The 16,182-nt window shown below is 43.9% G+C and overlaps 1 protein-coding gene across 3 annotated transcripts in view; it reads left to right on the top strand.

Annotated features, from left to right (window-relative positions):
• The first annotated feature begins 181 nt into the window (after positions 1–181).
• The window catches only part of ALG5 (ALG5 dolichyl-phosphate beta-glucosyltransferase), a 43,568-nt gene continuing 27,567 nt past the window's right edge, over positions 182–16,182 (top strand). Inside the window, exons 1-5 of one of the 3 annotated variants that reach the window (XM_007193659.3) lie at positions 182–465; positions 4,694–4,865; positions 5,224–5,270; positions 7,698–7,766; positions 12,730–12,822. In XM_007193659.3, the coding sequence (XP_007193721.2) occupies positions 4,727–4,865; positions 5,224–5,270; positions 7,698–7,766; positions 12,730–12,822 (348 nt within the window). In that variant the 5' untranslated portion in view covers positions 182–465; positions 4,694–4,726. Of the gene's footprint in view, positions 466–1,192; positions 1,327–4,693; positions 4,866–5,223; positions 5,271–7,697; positions 7,767–12,729; positions 12,823–16,182 lie in introns of those variants that run through there. The other 2 variants (XM_007193657.2, XM_007193658.2) reach the window with 2 other exon arrangements.

The following is a 16,182-nucleotide window of genomic DNA, read 5'->3' on the forward strand; positions in this document are numbered from 1 at the left end:
GCGCGTCTGCGTCTGTGCGTCTGCGCGTCTGCGTCTGCGTCTTACGTCTGCGCCTGCGCGCGCGCCGCCGCCGCCTGGGTAGCACCGCCCCTTCCGCCGGTTCTGCGGCCCCGCTTCGCACTTTCAGTGCTGACACCTGCGCCCTTCTCCAGCTGCCGGATATCCAGAAGGCAGGGTGGAGTGGGCGGAGCGGGCGGCGTGGGGACGGTTTCCAGCCTGCCTTTGCTTAGACTTCCCCTAGCCAGATGCCCCTCGAGGTTTCCTAGACTTTGACGCGTTTTGACGAATCGGCTATTACAGAAGTGATGAGTGCCTGTTTAGAGACTGGTGGTTGAAGAGTTTCAGAGAAAACCGACCTTATATAAAGCAAAGAATCAAGTGTTGAATGTGGAGCATAATTCCAATGTTTCAGGGTCCTTTTCCCGCCTCCTTCTTATTCTGGGCCCTGGGCTTGCCTTCTCCCAGGTAAAAGCCTCCCTGCTCCAGCACCGAAGAATTACGTAAATTTTCTGTGCCCTCGTTTTCCGCATCAGGTTACCTTTACAGGTGCCGGGAGCGGGCTCCAAAGGAGCAGCTTTTGTTGTAGCCTGTGTCGTGGCTCAAGACCTCCATCTCCCTCGTGTAAAATACAGGGCATCCAATTGAGTTTGAATGTCAGATAAACAAAGAGTATACCCAAAATAGTTCGTGCTATTGTTACCAGAAGCTGGGGGAGAACCGGGAAAGTTTTAGAAATAGATGGTGGTGATGGTTGCAGGAAATTGTGAATGCAGTTACTGCCACTGTAGTGTACACATAAAGTGGTTAAAATGGGAAATTTTATGTTTTATCACAGTTTTAAAAAATTAATGTAATATACCAAAAACAAATGGGTGGGTTATATGGTGTGTTTTATTTTAATAATGCTGTTAAAAAACGATTCGTTGCCTATGTGAAATTCAACTTATGTGGACATCCTGAATTTGTACTTGCCAATTCTGGCAACCTTAACTACGGTGGAACAGAGCGCCTGCCCCCCGCCCTCCCCAAAACGGACTGAGCGCCTCCCATACAACTACATATTCTTCGCCTCGCCGCGCGGGGGCGCTGTGGGCGGCGCGGGCTCCCGGGTCGTGGCCGAGTCTGGCCGCGTGGCGGCGCTGTGGGCGGCGGGCGCCCGGCCGGTGGGGTCTCTTTGCGGGTGGGAGGCGGGGCTGCGCGGCCGCACTTCCGCATGTGTGTAGGCGCGGGATAGGGCGGGCGGCGGCGCCGGCATGGAGGATGGTTCCGCTCCTGCTGCAGCTGGTGGTGCTCGGCGCGGCGCTGGCGGCCGTAGCCCTGATTCTGGTGAGGAGAGGGGTTGGGGACCGACGCGGGCCTGGGCTCACTGCTCTCCGGGAGACTCGGCCCCCAGGCATCCTCTCCTCCGCGCTGCCGGCTCTTGGGCGTGTCCCTTACACCATACTTCCATCTGAGCCTTGACCCCAGAATTTCCTCTGCTAGAATTTCACACCCCCTTTCTTCCGTTCTTTATGTTTACTTTAGAGCTTTATATCCCTGCGTGCCCAGAGCCTAGTACTTGTGTTTACTGGGACATGCCCACCCTGTCTTATGTCACCCCCTGGTCCCCGGACTCTGCCCACCCGCCCTCTCAGCCTCGACCTCTCCAGGATTTCCTCCCGGGTCTGCAATCGCTGTAGTTCTGGCCCCATCGGGGAGGTCTTGAGCCCCCAGAAAGTGCTTTCTAGACACTCCCTTTCCTGGTGTAGTTAAGCAAATAGAAAGTGTTGATAGCACTGACAAGAGCCATCTGTTACAGATTGGATAAATCAGCGGATCAGGAAGACCCACTAGGGACATAGGAAGACCAAGATAGACAAGGCCTGGTGTTACCGTATGCCTGGGGGTCGTTATGTCCTAGAATTCAACACCCTAAGCTTGCTGTCTCTAAAAGAGACAGTACAGGGGAATTCAAACTCCGATTTTCTTTGCCGTTACTGTGGAAACGCGGAAACACTGTAACACTTGCTGATCCATAGGTAATAGGAAATTTGCCAAGTGAATTTTCTCCCATATAATTGGAATGGGCCTGCCTCTAGTTAGTAAATAGAGCGTTTTCCGCTTCCTTGACGTTAAGGTTAGCAGCCTAGATAGCATTGCCAGGAAGGCCACTTTGCCATCTGGCCAGAATTTATGGCTTAGAAGTAGTGTAGATAGAGAAAAAGTGGTGGATCCTGACTTCTTTAGGGTTTGTGTCTGGGTGAGAGAGGAGTCCTCTCTTTCCCTTAGTAGTATATGGAGATTTCGGGGGGGGGGTCAGGTTTTGGGTGGGACAGAGCTTGACAGAATCCTAGACTGAATCTGCCTTGTGTTGACTGTGTTGCACAGATTTAAATGTGTACGTTATGAGATTGTACTGGAAGTATTTGATCCTATTAGCTGGAAGTGGTTATAAGAGCTCTTATTTATTGAGTACTTACAGTATGTTGGGTATTGTATTCAGCATTCAACAGGGATTATCTCATTTGATCTTTAAAACAGTGCTGACAGAAATGTTATCATTAGCTTCCTTTGGTGAGGAAGCTGATGAGCTGGTATGCAAATGTTACCCAACTAGTGGAACTTTTTTTTTAATTAATATATATGTATATGTGTGTATATATACACACATACACACACACACACATGTATCTCCCCACTGTCTCCTCACCCCACTTCCTTTCTGAATTACTTTTGAAGCAAATTCAAGGCATAACATTTTATCTGTAAATCCTAAACATTTATCTGCGAAGATAGGACCCCCTTTTTAAAATATAACCACAGTAAGGTTAGTGCAGATTTTTTTTTAACATTGTTCAGTGATTTCAAATACCCCATCAGTTCAAATGCCTCATGTATGTGTTAGTAAATTGGTTTGTTCCATTCAGTATTCACACACACGTAGCACTTGGTTGGTATGTCTCAAGTCTCTTAAACTATAACAATTTCTCCTCCCTTTTTTTTTTTCCTTTTCTTTAATAAGCGGTCATTTGTCCTGTAGAATTTCTCACAATCTGGATTTTACTAATTGCATCCCTTAAGTGACTTTTAACATCTTACTCTGTTCCCTGAATTTCCTGTAAACTGCTAGTTACATCTAGAGATTTGATGAAATGCATGTTTGAGTGTTTTAATCAAAAGAAGTGTGTGAGTGATGCTGATTACTTCCTTTTGTGTCGTATCAGGAGGTGTGTAATCTCTGATTTTCTCTGGTATTAAGAGGGATTCTTGGGTTCAGGAGTTGTTAGCTTGACCCACCGATCACAAAGTTTGTCATTAACCCAATGGTTTAGCAGTCATTGATGATCACTGCCTAAATCCAGTATTTCACTGTGGGTTGCAAAGTGGAATATTCTGACTGTATCATTCCTTCTTCATGTACTACCTGGAATTTTATAATGAAAAAAATTTCATCCTCAGCTATTCGATAACGCTGAAATATCTTTCATATATAAAAGGTAAGATAAAAGGCAAGTTTTCAAAATAATGAGATGGTTCCCTGGCATCTTACAAAGGTGACTAATTTTTTATATTTAGTATCATTACGAATCCGTGATATAAAATTTTTCATGTGTTTTAATACATTGCATTAATTATTCTTTTTGCTGCTTAAAATTTCCCCCTCACAGGCCAGTGGGAGCCTGTCAGTTGGCTACTTTGTCATGATTGTTGGTAGCCTCCTTGCTTTCCCGTCTCTGATCACCATTGTACATTTCCTGGCCTGGACCTGAATCAGCCATTCCTCTTAGGAGCATTGGTTACTTTTAGTAGGAAATTGAATTTAGAAACCACCATCTGGACACTAGGGGTGCAGAGCAGGAACTCTTTTAACCACTAGTCTGGATACTGCCCTCATATTCATACTAATCAGAAGCATATTCAATTTCAGTATGTACCCAATAGAATATTATAAATGTCCACTGAAGTACAAATGAGTAGCATTCCAAAAGTTGGTAGGTTGATTGTTTTGAAAGCAGAAAGTATACCAATGGAAACAATGTTACAAAGAATGGTTATTTCCAGGGCTAGGTCCCCACTGAATATGGAAGGGGGTTATATAATGTTAGCAGTGGGATGGTGCCTACAGCCTACAAGTTTGATACCTGACTCCAAAAAATAGTGTATTCTGAATTCAAATCTGGGATAAGTATCAAGAATATATTCTTAAGCATTACTGATCCCTACTCTGGGGGTTGGGGGACTCTTCCCTTCCTACCCTGGGTCAACCTGGTCTCAGATGGGAGGTCTGCCCTCACCTACAAGCTCTACCTGCAGTGTGTCCTCGATCACATAGGCTCCAAGTGGGTTGGGGCCTCGCTGTGTGTGTACCAGGGATTGGGAGTTCAGGGCATCTCAGAGTAGATGGCACTTCTGTAATGACTGTTCCCTTTTAGATCTGGGGTGACAGAGGCTGGGGAATGACAGAGGAGACAAAGAGCCTCCTAGAGCATTAGGGAAAATGCTTAGTTAAGGGAAAAAAGGGCAATAATAATCAGTTCACAAATAGGACTGACCGGTTTGAATTTTGAAGTCACCTCCAGACCATTGTTAATGGACTAAAACAGTGAATATTTCACCCCAGGGCGAAAAAATCATGCAAATGATGTATTCTAATGTAGCAAATGTTTAAAAAGGTCAACATAACACAATTTCTTATTAACATATCCGCTTTTAGATTTCCTTTGTTGCATTTATAACTGCTACAGAGATGCCACACCTTCATCGACAAGAAGATGAGAAGTTCTTCTTAAATACCAGAGGCCAGAGGGAAGCCTTACCCAGCATACGGGACTCGCCTACCAAGCAGCTTTCTGTGGTCGTGCCTTCATACAATGAAGAAAAACGGTGTAAGCCCTACTCGATTTTTTTGGTAAGGGGTAATTAGGGAAGAAAAGGAAATTTAAAGTATGGACTTGGCCAGAGCGTTGATACACGTGGGCTGTGGAGAGTGCGCAGCTGGTAGTTGTAGCTCAGAAGAGGAAGAATGAGTGTCAGCAGCCACGTCAAGTCTAGGGCTGAAGTGTTCTAGAGAAGTGATGAGCAAGAGGGAACAGACGACAGACATTCCAGGTGGAAGTGGCCGCTGGGGGACAGTCCAGGAGGGACTTGTTAGGTTATTCAGGCATTTTCCGTATGTAAACTGTGTTCTGGGACTGGGCAAGTCGTTTTCAAAAGCAATTTTTAATATATATTTTTTTCTTTAAGTGCCTGTAATGATGGATGAAGCTCTGGGCTATCTAGAAGAGAGACAGGTATTGTGTTTTCTCGTCCAGTATGGGGTCTAATTAAAACTAGAGCAGGTCATCAAGCTGTGGACCCCAGGCTAGATCCACTGTGAGAGGCAGTGCCGGCCGTTCTCGGGCCATCCTGGTCCTGGCCTCTGCGCTCAGCATGTTGCCAGCCGTCAGGCATTTGCAGGCAAGCCCGACAGCTCACTCCCTCCAGAGCAAACAGGAGAGCTGATGTTCCTCTTACGGACTCTGCCTCCCCCCTTTGATCCTTTCTTGCCTGATGATATAATTAAAATTGAGTGATAGTGTGTCTGCAGACTTTGTATGACAGCACAATGCTGTTTTTGCTTTTGTGACTTTTTAAGTAAGATGTTTATTTGAAAAAGACCTATAACTAGAGTGAAATCATTTTGTATGTCTTTATTATTCTGTAGAGTCCCCCCTCATTTATTTTCCTCTGCTTTCTCTGCATAAAGAGAAGAAAAGTAGCATGTGCCCCTCTTTTGTATCCGCTGCCATTGGAATCTCTTGGGAGAGTTTAAGAAAATAAGTAAGATTTATGGCTGTTTCTTTCTTTTTTAGAAAACTCCTTGTTTTGATTTACTTTGTTTTAGGTTTTTTTGGGTAAAGGGAAAAGAGAAGATTCATCGAAAGAGGGAAAAAAAGAGGAAGAGGACTGAGCCCTTATTATATTTGAGCTTCTGCCTCTTCTATTATGTGTAATCTGCACACCAGCCATGTGGACTAGGTTGTGGATTTTTTTGCGAGAAAATAGGCCCAAAATGCTAACTTGCCCGAGGTCATAAAGCTAAGAAGTGGCACAGCCACGTGGAACCTGCACCCCTGACTTCAGACCTCATGGCTTTGCCTTGTATACCTCATAGCCTCTGAGTGGCGCTCAGGAGGGCAGCCAGGGGAGCGCGGGAGGCCCACGGAGACTTGGTCCGTGTTCACCCTCAACTCCCACCCAGTCTCTGGTCTCCTTTCTGTCCTTGGCCTTTTTCCTTTATGTGCTTTGTGCACTTATATTTATGTTCATATTTATACATATCAACACTAAAACAATTGTTTCTTTTTTTTAAATTTTTTTTTTATTGAAGTAGAGTTGATTTACAATGCTGTGCCAATCTCCGCTGTACAGCAAAGTGACTCAGTTATACACATGTATACATTCTTTTTTTTTAATATTCTTTTTGATTATGGTTTATCACAGGATACTGAATATAGTTCCCTGTGCTGTACATTGAGACCTTGGTGTTTATCCATTCTAAATGTAATAGTTTGCATCTACTACCCCAAACTCCCAGTCCATCCCTCTCCTCCCCCACCACCTTTGGCAAGCACAAGTCTGTTCTCTATGTCTATGAGTCTGTTTCTGTTCTGTAGACAGGTTCATTTGTGCCATATTTTAGATTCCACATATAATTGATGTCATATGGTGTTTGTCTTTCTCTTTCTGACTTACTTCACTTAGTATGATAATCTAGTTGCATTCATGTTGCTGCAGATGGCATTATTTCATTCTTTTTTATGACTTGAGTAATATTCCATTGTATATATGTACCACATCTTCTTTATCCATTCATCTGTTGATGGACATTTAGGTTGTTTCCATGTTTTGGCTATTGTGAACAGTGCTGCTGTGAACATAGGGGTGCATATATCTTTTTGAATTATAGTTTTGTCCAGGTATATTCCCAGGAGTGGGATTGCTGGATCATATGGTAATTCTATTTTTAGTTTTCTGAGGCACCTTCTTACTGTTTTCCATAGTGGCTGTATGAACTGACATTCCCACCAACAGTGTAGGAGGGTTCCCTCTTCTCCACACCCTCTCCAGCATTTATTTGTAGACTTCATAATGATGGCCATTCTGACTGGTATGAGGTGGTACCTCATTGTAGTTTTGATTTGCATTTCTCTAGTAATTAGTGATGTTCAGCATCTTTTCATGTGCCCACTGGCCATCTGTATGTCAACTTTGGAGAAAGTCTATTAAGGTCTTCTGCGCATTTTTCAATTGGGTTATTTGTAAAACAGTTGTTTCTTAACTTCTTTACAACGTTATTAGAAATCTTGGGGCTTCCCTGGTGGCACAGTGGTTGAGAATCTGCCTGCCAATGCAGGGAACACGGGTTCGAGCCCTGGTCTGGGAAGATCCCACATGCCTCTGAGCAACTAGGCCCGTGAGCCACAACTACTGAGCCTGTGCGTCCGGAGCTTGTGCTCCGCAACAAGAGAGGCCGCAACAGTGAGAGGCCGCGCACTGCGATGAAGAGTGGCCCCCGCTCGCCGCAACTAGAGAAAGCCCATGCACAGAAACGAAAACCCAACACAGCCAAAAATAAATAAATAAATAAAATTTAAAAAAAAAAAAAAAAAAAAAAAAAAAAGAAATCTTGATGGCAGTCATGCCAAATTGTGGTATTTTATTTTTGCTTCTTGCAGAAACAAGATCCTACGTTCACTTATGAAGTAATAGTAGTTGATGATGGCAGCAAAGACGAGACTTCAAAGGTAAGTAAACTTGCTTTTAGAATTGCCAACAGATGGAATAATTTGCAAATGTAAAATCATATTTCCGCTCGTCAGAGAACCCTAAAGGTGTGCCAGGTACTCTCCATTTAACATAAGTGGGTAGTAGAAGAAGCGGAGAGATTTCGTATATGGGAAGCTGGGAAACATACTTGCCTTTCCACTGCTCCTTGAGACCAGGGAAGCTCGGAAGGTCACCAAATAGGGAGAGAGTACACATAACAGCCGTTCACCTTGGCCTCTGGGGAACCCTCTTTGCCCACCAATTTATGGTTCCTTTTATTCTAAGCATAATTCTTTTCTGTATGCTCCACCTTACCTTATGGTTTCTAAAGTAGTCATGCAAATAGGAAGACACCTTCATATCTGCCCCTGGGGATTGGGTATGTCCTTTGGCCTACCCCACAGTCCCTTCTAGATTGACCCATGGGGTGACAGTATCTTAGGGTTTATCCTCTCTCCTTCCTGCATTCCTAGACCTGTAACTGCTGGGCCCTGGTGCATTAATCCTGCAGTAGTACATGTATTAAATCTTGTCAGTGATCCTGATAAATTATTCTCCAACATCAGAGTATTTTTGTTATTACAACTGCTTCACATTTTGTTTTTTTGATACTCATGTTTCTATAATAAAAGATTCACTTACGGTGCTATTAATATTCCTGTTAAATGGCAACATAATAGATCTTAAAATAAATATACAGGGAAATATCTGTTCACCTGATTATTCATCAGTTATGATTTTGGTCAACTCCAGCTGTGCAGGAAGTGCTGGACACTGGCTGGACCCCACAGGTACACGCGCCTGCCCCCTGGTATAAGGAGCCCCCAGGACAGTCAGGCACCACGGCTCCAATTTCTGTAATGCAGGTAAAAATGGAGCCAAAGGGAAAGATGCTGAAAAGAATTTGAGAGAAAGAGAAGTGACTTTTGAACTAAACCCCTAAGGGTGATGATGACTAGGAACATGGAGGATGGTACATTCAAATTGGAAAAAAATAACGTGAACAAAGGCATAGAGGCCTGGAAGTACTGGTGGATCTGTGTTAGGAAGAGTAGGTGCTGCACTTGGAATAGTATGACATGAAAGATGAACACCAACTGTCCAACAGTTTATTAGTATATGAAGGGAGTGGTGTAGAAAGTCAGCATCGGGCATCTACTGCTGAGATGACAGAGCAGCCTCAGCCCAGCTGAGAAGAAGCAGCTTTTCCTGAAGAGTATTTCCTTCAAGGCCTTTTGCCATGTGAGTCTCAGGCTGCTCTCTGGAAGGATCCAAGAGGGAGAGGTTCGCACTTGTTCCCAAGGTTGGGAGAAACAGAAAACTTGAAATCATAGTTTGTAAAAGTTTTTTTTTTAAAAAAGAAAAAGAAACTCTTTTCCCCTAAGTTGAGTATTTATTGTCTTCCTGTAACACGTTTCACTCTCCGAGGGGTCCGGGAAAAAATTTAGATATAGTTCTTGTTCTTAAGGAATTTTAAACTAAGGGGTAAAATTTATGCCAAAGTACAGAATAAGAGAGTATTGCATTTGTACAGAGATATTTATTACCCTCAAATAACATAAGATGCCAGAAAGGTAAGCATTCCATGTGAGCTGAATTCACAAATGGTGAGCAAGTGCCAGCTGCTGCCATGTTCTGCAGGGCATACTGTGAAGTGTCAGTGTCTGTATAGGCCAAGCAGGTGCGCCTCAGTGGTGTTTGCTTCCTTCAAAGCCAGATCACGTCCCCTTTAGAAAGAGCCCTCATCCTCGCCTGGTCAAGTGTCTTTCAGTGCTCTCAGCTACATGCCCAGTGACTTCATCTTCCTGGTTTGGGTCTTATGATGACTATCATGCTTTCTGCCACCCCAGAACAAACATCAGCAACTCAAGTAAATGTTCTCTGAATAGACGTTTCTTGAGCCATTAACATGAGTCAAGGAGTAGGACTGGTGCTAAAATACAAAGGTGGAGCCGTGCCTCTGCCTTCAAGGACTTCACATCTAATACTGGAGACACGCTCCAGATAAATAGAGCACAATGTGTTCGATATTTTCATCAGAAAGTGTCTCATGAGGGGAGCTTATGTAATAGAAGGTGTTTGATTATCTCATACGCCAGAAGGTCTGGACATTGTTGTTTCAGCATTTGGACAGTGTCAAATGGCTGGATCCACGTCTTTTCAGTTACCACACACTCCCTCATCATCAAATGGGCACAGCTCCAAATATCACTGATCCTGAGGCAGTTGAGACAGTCAGGACATTAAGAATTCTCTTGTGTGCCTCTCTCCTTTTATAACCAGGAATAAAAATCTTCACAAGAGGCTCCCACCCTCCAGCAGACCTCCCCTAGAGTCCATGAGCCAGAACTTCGGTGACATGGCCACCCTTGCCTGCAAGAGGGGCTGGGAAAGTATAAATACATGGGAAAAAGGATTTGGACCAATCGTGATTCATCTCCTAGGACTGCACACACTGTCACTATGCAGACCGGGGCCAAAAGAGCAAGGAAGGAGGTGCTGTTTGTTGGGTAAGCAGCTAACAGTGCCACCACAGTCCTATAATAAGAGTATGTACAAAGGACCGTGGCTACCCTTGTTCACTGAGATTAATCAATTCCAGGCTGTGTGTCAGGCACTAAAATATTAATCCTTGGGACTTCCCTGGTGGCACAGTGGTTAAGAATCCACCTGTCAATGCAGGGGACACAGGGATCGCCCTGGTCTGGGAAGATCCCACATGCCGCAGAGCAACTAAGCCCGTGAGCCACAACTATTGAGCCCGCGCGCTCTAGGGCCCGCATGCCACAACTACTGAGCCCACACGCCTAGAGCCTATGCTCTGCAACAAGAGAAGCCACCGCAGTGAGAAGCCTGCACACCGCAACAAGAGTAGCCCCTGCTCGCCACAACTAGAGAAAGCCTGCAGGCAGCAACCAAGATCCAAAGCAGCCAAAAAAAAAATATTTATAGGGCTTCCCTGGTGGCGCAGTGGTTGAGAATCTGCCTGCTAATGCAGGGGACACGGGTTCGAGCCCTGGTCTGGGAAGATCCCACATGCCACGGAGCAGCTGGGCCCGTGAGCCACAATTGCTGAGCCTGCGCGTCTGGAGCCTGTGCCCCGCGACGGGAGGGGCCGCGATAGAGAAAGGCCCGCGCACCGCGATGAAGAGCGGTCCCCGCACCGCGATGAAGAGTGGCCCCCGCTTGCCGCAACTGGAGAAAGCCCTCGCACGAACCGAAGACCCAACACAGCCAAAAATAAATAAATAAATAAATAAATAAATAAGAAAATCCTTAAAAAAAAAAAAAAAAAAAAAAAAAAAAAAAAATTTATATATATACACACACACACACACATACATACATACATACATACATACATACATACATACATACATACATTAATCCTTGGCTTTAAGTAGCTCATAGCCAGGTGGGGAGGGGCTACAGTTCATTAATAAATGAGTGGTACAGAGTGATTTATAGCAAATATAGATCACTGTTCCATGACTTTGATTATTAATAATAATGAAGTCAGGAAAGTTTCAGGCATCCCGGAGTCTTGAGCCTGTTCCTAGTGGGAAGATCTACAGATGAGAGAAGTAACAGTTGAATGGGAAAATGCATTAGGAATACTTATTAGAATTATACTTTTTCCCTGGGGAAGGTGACAATGGGCGTGGAAGCTAGGAAGAAGAAATGGTGTTTGAGCTGAGTCTGAAGACAGGAGTGCAAACACCAGATAAGAATAGCTTCACGGGGGTTTCCCTGGTGGCGCGGTGGTTAAGAATCCACCTGCCAATGCATGGGACACAGGTTCGAGCCCTGGTCCGGGAAGATCCCACATGCCACGGAACAACTAAGCCCGTGCACCACAACTACTGAGCCTGCGCTCTAGAGCCCGCGAGCCACAACTACTAAAGCCCGCATGCCTAGAGCCTGTGCTCTGCAACAAGAGAGGCCACTGCAATGAGAAGCCCGCGCACCGCAATGAAGAGCAGCCCCCGCTCACCACAACTAGAGAAAGGCCGCATGCAGCAACGGAGACCCAATGCAGCCAAAAATAAATAAAAATTTTAAAAAAATAACTTCACGACTGCCTGTGGAAATGAGCATCAGAAGACAAGGGTGCCGTTGAGGAGGAGAGGTTCTGCGGAGGGTGATGTGGAAAAGCAAAGTGCATGAGCCACACCCCAATGGCTTGAAGCCTAAATGAGGGATAAAGAGATGTTGATAGCAAATACAGATCACCATTTCATGACTTTGATACTAGATCAAAGAGTAATGGCAGTCGCTTAAGATAATAGAAGTCAAAGGAAAATGTTTAAGATGCTGGAGTTTTGAGCATGTTAGAGGCTGAGGACCCAGCAAAGAGGAAGAGATTGAAGATTCAGAAGAGGACAGAGCATGGATGATTATCTGCTGAGAGCCAGGAATTCGAGTGAGAAGATTTGGGGAAAATGGTCTAGGATACGAACAGCTTCTCTGGGGAATAAGGTCAGTTGCTGACAAGTAAACAGGTCGTTAGGCAGTATTGGGAGCCCAATCATAAATGTGTACCAGTCAATTAGAGCGTGGGTTTTATTTTTATTTTTTCTAGCAGCTTGGTAGCCTAGGCAAAAAAGTCAAGAGAATAAGAGATGGCCACTACCTGTTCTGGTGTTTCCTCTACAGGAAAGTGAATTGTGACTTCGACCTAGTAGTCAGGTCAGAACACCTGTTCTGGTGTTTCCTCTGCAGGAAAGTGAATTGTGACTTCGACCTAGTAGGTCAGTGTCGGATCTTGGCACCAGGAATTCAACAACTCCTCTCGGCCACCAAAATGTGCGGTGGGTATAATCTAGTCACAAGGAGAGGGCAGTTAGAATAGCAGTGTTTAAGCCAAAATCAGAGACCCAGTTTATATTGCTGTCTTGGAATTCAAATTGATTTTATTCTGACTTTTATATAATTTGACAGGTAGCTTTTAAATATTGCCAGAAATATGGAAGTGACAAAGTACGAGTGATAACGCTGGTGAAGAATCGTGGGAAAGGCGGAGCTATTAGGATGGTAATACCTAATTTCAACATTTTTATTTGAAATATAAAGGTATTTTGAATAACCTCTTTTGCAGATTACAGTACATGTATGTTCTACAGCCAGCTAGTTAAATACTAGTCTTTCAAATTAGTGGTAAATTGCTTTTAATAATAACTTCATGCATATATGTATATATAATATGATCAAATTAAAAAATATCATGGCATATCTATAACATACTGGGTGACTCAGGAAAATGTTTATCTTATTCAAAGTTGAAAACATTGCCCTCTGTCTCTTATGTGTCTTTGACATAGTTACCAGATAATAAGATTACATGATTTTTTGCAGTTTACAAAATGCTTTCGTGTATTGAGTTTTACCTATATGAAGTTGCTATGCAAAACGTGGTAGTGTGAATTAAGATAAATCTGGGACTTCCCTGGTGGTCCAGTGGTTAGGACTCTGTGCTTCCACTGCAGGGGTTTGGGAACTAGGATCCCCAAAAACTGCACAGTGCAACCGAAAAAAAAAAAGATAAATCTGATATGCTCACTCCTGATGTAATTTACAGTCTAATACAAAAAGTGATTGTACTTATGAGAGAGGCACAGATGAAGTACAGTAGAAGTTCCAGGAAAGAAGAGGTTACTTTCAGCAGAGGCATATCAGGTAGGAATCAAGATACACTGAAAGAAAGATCTAAAAGCAAGATATGTGAAAGAAAATCCAAACAACAGTGCCTTAAATGACGTAGAGGTTAATTTATTTATTTTGTGCCTCCAAAAGAAGTCTAGATGTAGGCAGTCCAGGGCTCATTCAACAACTCCGTGTCCTCAGGAACCCAGCTTCCTGCCTTTTCACTCCCTCTTCCTCCTGCCCACCTGCACACAAGGTGACTGCAGGAGCACCAGTCATTACATCCTCATTCCAGACAGGGCGGAGGGCAAAAGACGCATGCCAGTTAGTTTGCCCCTTCTAAGGAACTTTCCCAGAAGCTCCACCCAGTGACTGGCCAGAACAGTGTCACGGGGCCACCCCTATTTCCAAGGAAGGCTGAGAGATGTTTTTTCTGACATTTTCATTCTCGGCCAAATCAGGGTTCCATTTGTAAGGAAGAAGAAAAGAATAGGTATTAGGTAGGTAACTAGCAACCTTGGGCACATGAGGAAAATAGCAAACTTCACAAAAGATATGTCCCTGAAGCCAGGCCTCCAACGATGGTGAACACTGGCTTCCACTTGCTGACTGATTATTTTGAGCTAGACAGCAAAAATTTACCACTTCAACATAATTATCACATTTAAACCTGCTCACATCATCTCAGTGAGTTAGGTCCTATTATTTTGATTATATAGATGAGGAAATTGAGGCATAGATAGGTAAAGTGACTTACTCAAGGTCACATAGGTAGTAAGGCAAGATTTGGATTGGGTTAATTTAACCATGAAATCGTGCTCTTCACCTCCCTGATCCCGTATGGAGAAAGATTTGAGAGAAGAGCGTGCCAGTCAGCAGAGCAAGAAAAGACAGAAAAGTAGGAACTCTTGGGATATGTACTAGAAGCAGTGAGTTTGCTCTGACAGGGTCACAGGATATGCAGAAAGGAGAAAAAGAAAATAAGATTGATGCAATATCATCATGGGCTTTAAATGCACCCATTCATTTATTTATTTAGCCCACATTTGAGTGCTCACTAAGTGCCAGGTACTTCATTAGAGACGCCAAGATGAAAGATACCTGTCCTGTCCTTAGGGTATCATAGTTCACTAGTGTTACAAATGCTTCAGTATAAATGCTCTGGGAGGAGCAGCAAAGACTTCCCACAGGAGATAAATTCTGGATGGACTCTTGAAGGAGGATTAGGAATTCTCTAGGCAAAAGTCGAGGCAGGGAGCTTGCAGAGGAGAACATGAACAAAGACACAACAAAGGAGCTTCTAGTGGTACATGAGGCTTGACTTTAGAGATATGCTGGAGGGTTATGTGAGTGTAGATCACAGACTTTAGGCTAGGGGCTGTTAGACTTTCACCATTGACAGGGGGACAGCAGCCAGCGCAGTGGTGTAGGCAAGGTACCATGAATATTTGGGTTATGATGGTGACACAACAGAGGAAGAGGAAAAGACGAATATGAGAGGTAGAATTGTGTCAGGTGATCGGAGAGAGCAGTGAGTTACCAGTAAGTAGCCTTGGGTACCTGAGCGGAGGAGGATGTCGTGAGAGAAGAGGTGAAACACTGGGAGAGGAGCTGGTTTAAGAGACAGTGTGTTTAGTTGAGTTTGAGCCACACTAAGTTTGAGATGCCAAGTAGTGGTATCCAGAATAGCCTGGTGGAGAGGGTGTGAGAGTCATCCACATGTATCAGCTGAGAGTTGAAGCCATTAAATTGGCAAGGAAGAGGGTATAGAAGAAAAGGAGAGCCAAGAACCAAGCCTTGGGGCAAAGAGGCACATGAGGAAGAAGAAAAATCAGAACAGTCAGAGGGGAGAGGGTGTGACTGAATGGACAGTAATGGGAGCAGCTGACTTAGACTCTTTCCAAGAAGTCTAGCAGTGAAGTGGGGGCCATCCAGATAGGATGTGAGAGTAGCAGGCATTCAGAAGCCCCCTTTAAAAAAAAAAGATGAGGTGGCTGAAACAAGTTTGAGGGCAAAGGCAATTTTCCATTAATATTGCATAACAACCTACAATTCAGCCTTATCATGTATCATTGAAATAGTCCTTTATTGTTTTCATTTATTTCAAACTTATAGCTACAGATTTTGTGCCTTGCAATGTTTACTCTTTTCCAAAACTTAATATGTGATGTTTATAGATTAAATATAACATTTTTATTTCTGCTTTTTTTACCCATATTCTAACATATGATAAAAAAGTTACAGATACTAATTAGTAGCCTTATACTATACAATAATTGATCAAATTTCTGTCTAGATTTGTATACGTACATCTTATCTATAGTCACACTGCTGAGTGACATCAAAGCTGTATTCTTTTTTTTTTTTTTTTTTTTTAGAAATTCACGTTCTTTTATTTATTTTATTTATTTATTTATGACTGTGTTGGGTCTTCGTTTCTCTGCGAGGGCTTTCTCTAATTGTGGCAAGTGGGGACCACTCTTCATCGCGGTGCGCGGGCCTCTCACCATCGCGGCCTCTCTTTTTGCGGAGCACAGGCTCCAGACGCGCAGGCTCAGTAGTTGTGGCTCACGGGCCCAGTTGCTCCGTGGCATGTGGGATCTTCCCAGACCAGGGCTCGAACCCGTGTCCCCTGCATTGGCAGGCAGATTCTCAACCACTGCGCCACCAGGGAAGCCCAAAGCTGTATTCTGTATCAAACCATAAATATATTTACACTTAAGACACACTGTATTCACTCAAATGCACCAT

This window comes from Balaenoptera acutorostrata, chromosome 18 (genome assembly GCF_949987535.1).
Source record: "Balaenoptera acutorostrata chromosome 18, mBalAcu1.1, whole genome shotgun sequence".
In the NCBI taxonomy this organism is placed as follows: domain Eukaryota; kingdom Metazoa; phylum Chordata; class Mammalia; order Artiodactyla; family Balaenopteridae; genus Balaenoptera; species Balaenoptera acutorostrata.